Source organism: Panicum virgatum, chromosome 6N (genome assembly GCF_016808335.1).
Source record: "Panicum virgatum strain AP13 chromosome 6N, P.virgatum_v5, whole genome shotgun sequence".
NCBI lineage: Eukaryota > Viridiplantae > Streptophyta > Magnoliopsida > Poales > Poaceae > Panicum > Panicum virgatum.
This window is the reverse complement of record NC_053150.1, coordinates 28,859,406-28,864,257: the sequence shown is the minus strand read 5'-3', so window position 1 is coordinate 28,864,257 and position 4,852 is coordinate 28,859,406. Positions and strand designations below refer to the sequence as shown.

Genomic DNA, 4,852 nt, shown 5'->3' with positions numbered 1-4,852 from the left:
TTGCTTGGTGAGTTTGGAAGATGCCATCTACTGACACAGTGACACCTGGTGGCTTTGACTATTCTAATTATATCTTGGCTACTGCAACCCGGCAAGCGTGCTGTTACTTGGAAGGATCTACCCGAGTGTGAACGTCTCTCACATTGATCGATTCCTTTTCCCTACGTTTCATCCATGCAAAGTTCTCTGCAACAACTCCTGTAGCTGCCTCAAGTGTTCTACTGATGCGCGAGCTGCAACCTCCATTCAAAGCTCTAGAGAACAGCGCAGCCATGGGGAAGAAGACGCTCGTGCTGTACCCGTCGCTAGTCGTGGGCCACCTCACCCCCATGGTGGAGCTCGCCAAGGCCCTCCTTCGCCGCGGCCTAGCCGCGCTCATCGCCGTCGTCGACCCGCCCGACGCCGACGCCGTGTCGGCCGCCGCGGTCGCGCGCCTCGCCGCCGCCAACCCGGACCGCCTCCTCCCGCTCCCGGCGCCGGCCAGCCCCGACGTCGGGGTGCACCCGGTGAGGCGCAGCCTCGACACGCTCCGGCTCGCCAACCCCGCGCTCCGGGACCTCCGCTCGCTGCGCGCCGGCCCCGGCGGCGTCGACGCGCTGCTGCTCGACATGTTCTGCGTCGACGCGCTCGACGTCGCGGCCGAGCTCGCCGTCCCCGCATACTTCTTCTTCCCCTCCGCGGCCAGCGACCTCGCCGTGTTCCTCAACCTGCCCTACTTCTACCCCACCGTGCCGTCGTTCAGGGAGATGGTTAGGGACGCGCCCGTGCGCTGCTGCCCAGGCATGCCGCCGATCCGCGCGGCGGACATGCTGCAGACGGTGCAGGACAAGGAGAGCGAAGCGGCCAAGGTCCGGCTCTACCAGTTCAAGCGCATGGCGGAGGGGGCGGGCATTCTGGTCAACACCTTCGATTGGCTGGAGCCCACGGCCCTGAAAGCCCTCCACACCGGCGTCTGCGTGCCCGGCAGGCTGACGCCGAGAGTCTACTGCATCGGGCCTCTGGTCAACGGCAGCAACAGGGGACAGAGCGGCGGCGGCGGCGGCGGCGGCGGCGAGAGGCACGAATGCCTGGCGTGGCTGGACGCGCAGCCCAAGCGGGGCGTCGTGTTCCTCTGCTTCGGCAGCATGGGCGCCTTCTCGGCCGCGCAGCTGCAGGAGATCGCCCGCGGGTTAGAGAGCTCTGGCCACCGGTTCCTGTGGGCAGTGAGGAGCCCGCGGGAAGAACAGAGCCAGTTCCCCGAGCCGGACTTGGAGCGGCAGCTTCCGGCGGGGTTCATTGAGCGCACGAAGGGCAGGGGCATGGTGGTCAAGAACTGGGCGCCGCAGTCGGAGGTGGTGCAGCACGAGGCGGTCGCCTCGTTTGTGACGCACTGCGGATGGAACTCCACGCTGGAGGCGATCACGGCTGGGTTGCCGATGATATGCTGGCCGCTGTACGCGGAGCAGAGCATGAACAAGGTGTTCCTGGTGGAGGAGATGAAGATCGCCGTCGAGATGGAAGGGTACGGGGAGCTCGTCAAGGCGGAGGAGGTGAAGGCGAAGGTGAGGCTGGTGATGGACGCCGAGGAAGGGAAGACGCTGAGGGAGCGGCTCGTGGTCACCAAGGAGATGGCCTTTGGAGGCTATCAAGGAAGGAGGGTCTTCTGAAGAGGCATTCGCAAAGTTTATCATTGATTTGGGGCAGATTAGCAGCTCTTCAATGGTTTTACTGATGAGGTGGCATGAGTCCTAGGGGTGGTAAAGGGCCCAACATTTTGAACTAGAAAATCTAAGGATCGGCCCCTAAAAGAGCCGGGTTCTAAACATATGTATTTTTGAACTAAAAATTTTAAGGGCTTTATTGGGCTGTGAAGAGGCCATTAGGGCCATGGCCCATTACCACCCCTAGGCATGACAGATGAACAACGAAATTGACAGTATCATGGAGCCATCACTCGAGGATTCAGATTTCAAAACTGTGTCATCAACATACATAAATGGTTAATCATGTCAGTAGAATTTGATTAGTTAGTTGGAGCTGACTTCCATTTGAGTAGTAACCAGCAAACAACAATGTAGGATCCTCAATTTTTTTAGAACGTTGGTTCTCTCTGATCGGTATACTATAGTATAGGAAAAAAAGGGACGAGTACGGTATACTATAGTATATGAAGAAAAAGGGACGAGTACAAGCGAGGGAGCAAGTCAAGACTTCATTCCGATGCGCCACAAAGATCAATAAAACCTTGATGCAACCAGGTTATATAATCATTGAAGAGAATTTATCCATTATGATTGATCGTCCCACACAACTGTCCTCTCTTCTTCTACAGACAGAAGAAGCAGATCATTTCCTTGTTCCATAGTGCAGCAAGCAACTATCCTTGTTCCCACAACACCGCACACAAAACGCTTTCACTTCCACTACCACCCAACCAGCAGGGCCCCGAGGACGGCGGCGGCGCCGAGGAGCAGAGTGACGGTCCCGGCAGACGCAGTCCTCCCGGCCACCCCGGTGGCCGGCGCCGGGGCCGCGGCAGGGCCTCCGACGAAGCTGGCGGCCAGCGGGGGCTCAGCCTCGGGCGTCGGTGCCAGGGCCGGCACCGGCGCGAGGCCACGCAGGCGGCTGCGGCCGTGCTTCTCGGACATGACTACCAGGAGGAGGCGCTCGCCCTTCTGGCAGCTGCCTGGGGCGCCGCCGACGAAGTAATACGGGCCGGAGCGGGGGAGCGGCACCGTGGCGGCGCCCTTGTGGGTGGCGAGCGGGGCCGCCGTGCTGCAGCGGTTGTAGTCGTTGCGGGTCACCTCCAGCACCGAGTCGTCCGCCGCGCCGCCGAGCTTGAACACTGCACGGCCGCGAAGCAGAGGAGGTCAAGAAATGAATCACCGTTGAAATGGCAGCAAATCTCTGCGATTCTTGGACCCAGGTTCGCTATGCTAGAAAACGTCGACGGCGAGGGATCTCTCTCTCACGGAGGTTATCGCCGATGTGGAAGCGGTTTATCGAGGCCCACTTGGTGAGCGCGTCGGGCTGCGCCTGCACCTTCCACGCGTCGTCGGCGCCGCCGACGACGAAGTCCCTGGCCTCGGCGGCGGCCGCCGCGGCGAGGACCGCCGAAGCGCAGAGGACGAGCGCCGCCCTTGACGCCATTGCAGGAGACGAGCTGAAGCTGGCAACACGACACGAGACCGGAGAAGAGGCGGCGATGTCGCCGCAGAGAGAGCTCGAGAAAGAGGAGAAGCAGAAGGCTGATCTTTGCCCCGGCGGCGGGGTGGGTGCGTTTAAGTAGGCGAAGGAGGAGAAGAGAAGGGGATCAATGTAGCCGTTGGGCTCGAACGTTCGGGAGGTGGGCAGCTTTATGGCTTTGCTCTGAGCACTGACTGGCGTCTGGCCTGTGTGGTAACGGCCATTGGGCTGATGGGCTCTGCTTGGTGGCAATGGCTGAGCGGCGAGCATCTTCTGTTTTGGACTTTACCGTTGTGGCTTTGTCGTCTTTGGAAGAAGAAAAAAGCTCCAACGGTCAGCCGGTCAGGCACCTGAGCCTGGAGCGTGGGTCCCACAGTTAACGGCCGTGAGATGTTTATTTATTTAATTTTGTTTTATATAAAATGGAGAGCACTGCAGAGCAGCTGAAGAGGGCTAGGTGCCAACATGCTTCCAAGCATCTTAACAAGTTATCCATCTCTCTTATCCTATATATTTTCTTTTTCCATCACCAATAATGTTTTTTTATTTTTGATAGCAAGTGTTACAGTAGACTACTCAATGTGGATAGGATAAAGGGAGGAATCCACCTGTATAAAAGATAAGAGTGAGAGATGTGTATTTTGATAACCACTAACCACAAAAATATTGCTATTGGAAATAAAATTCAGATTCGCTCCATGTCAACTGATTGAGATTTCACTTTTCTATCGATCGATGTTAAGAGGCATCAAATCTGCAACGAGCGGACTTGATCAACTCGTATATAAACCATGTAATAGGGCTCGCTTCATCGAGTTTGTGAGCCCATTAACTTTGTTACAGGATCTCGTTGCTTACTTGTTCATTCGTCCCCCTCCACGCCCATTCCCATTTCTCAGATCCATGAGTGAAAAGAGCTGGAGGAGGGGAGCCAGCAGCCGGCACTGTAGCATATATGTCCCGACAACAACGTCAAGATCCCCATAGCAAAGGGATCCGCGATGGCCTCGGCAAGGCACATCGCAGGCGTGGCGGCATGGGCCCCCGGTGGCTGGCGGGCAAGCACTGCTCTCCCAACAGCGAACTCAAGTTGAGTGCCTTCCACTTTTTATCTCGTATCCTCCCTGTCCTGCATCTTTCCTTCCATTTCCTTGTTGATTTCTTTCTCTCCCATGAACTGTGTGGTGCTACATAGATTTCCTGTCCAGCCAACATCGTGTCCTTCGCCTTGCGTGGGCCCATTAGTCCTATCATCGCCGCCCTCCCCCTCCGCGGCGGGGTCGTCCATGTGGAGAGCTCCGGCCGGTACCCAACCGGTCAAAATTCAAATTTTAAATTTAAATTCAAAAAATGAAAAAATTCCCAAAAAATTCCTAAAAATACTTCAAGGTGTGATGAATCTAATGGTGTCAAATTTTCTCAAAAATTCATTCATTTAGTATAGTTTGTGGGAATTTAAAGTTAAATTAAAAAGAAAAAGAAAAAAAATGGGCCGGCCCATGAAGGACCACCGATCAAACCGGTCAACCGGCCGGTAAACCGGTCAAACCGGTCGGTAACCGGTAAAACCGGCCGGTAAACCGGTTGCACGGGAGCGTTTGAATTTCAAACCGGTCAAACCGGCCGGTAAACCGGTAAAACCGGCCGGTAAACCGGTCAAACCGGCCGGTAAACCGGTCGGAACCGG

At 56.5% G+C, this 4,852-nt stretch overlaps 2 protein-coding genes across 2 annotated transcripts; one reads left to right on the top strand and one right to left on the bottom strand.

The window, feature by feature from the left end:
• The first annotated feature begins 272 nt into the window (after nucleotides 1-272).
• LOC120679991 (anthocyanidin 5,3-O-glucosyltransferase-like) lies at nucleotides 273-1,712 on the top strand. The gene has a single exon (XM_039961638.1). It carries the CDS (start codon nucleotides 273-275, stop codon nucleotides 1,644-1,646), a length of 1,374 nt encoding a protein of 457 aa, XP_039817572.1. The 3' UTR covers nucleotides 1,647-1,712.
• Nucleotides 1,713-2,213: 501 nt separating this feature from the next.
• LOC120677239 (early nodulin-like protein 1) lies at nucleotides 2,214-3,297 on the bottom strand. Its single transcript, XM_039958385.1, has 2 exons — nucleotides 2,952-3,297; nucleotides 2,214-2,824 (listed from the first exon to the last, which is right to left on the bottom strand). Exons 1-2 carry the CDS (start codon nucleotides 3,127-3,129, stop codon nucleotides 2,403-2,405), a joined length of 600 nt encoding a protein of 199 aa, XP_039814319.1. The 5' UTR covers nucleotides 3,130-3,297; the 3' UTR covers nucleotides 2,214-2,402.
• Between the last annotated feature and the right edge of the window lie 1,555 nt (nucleotides 3,298-4,852).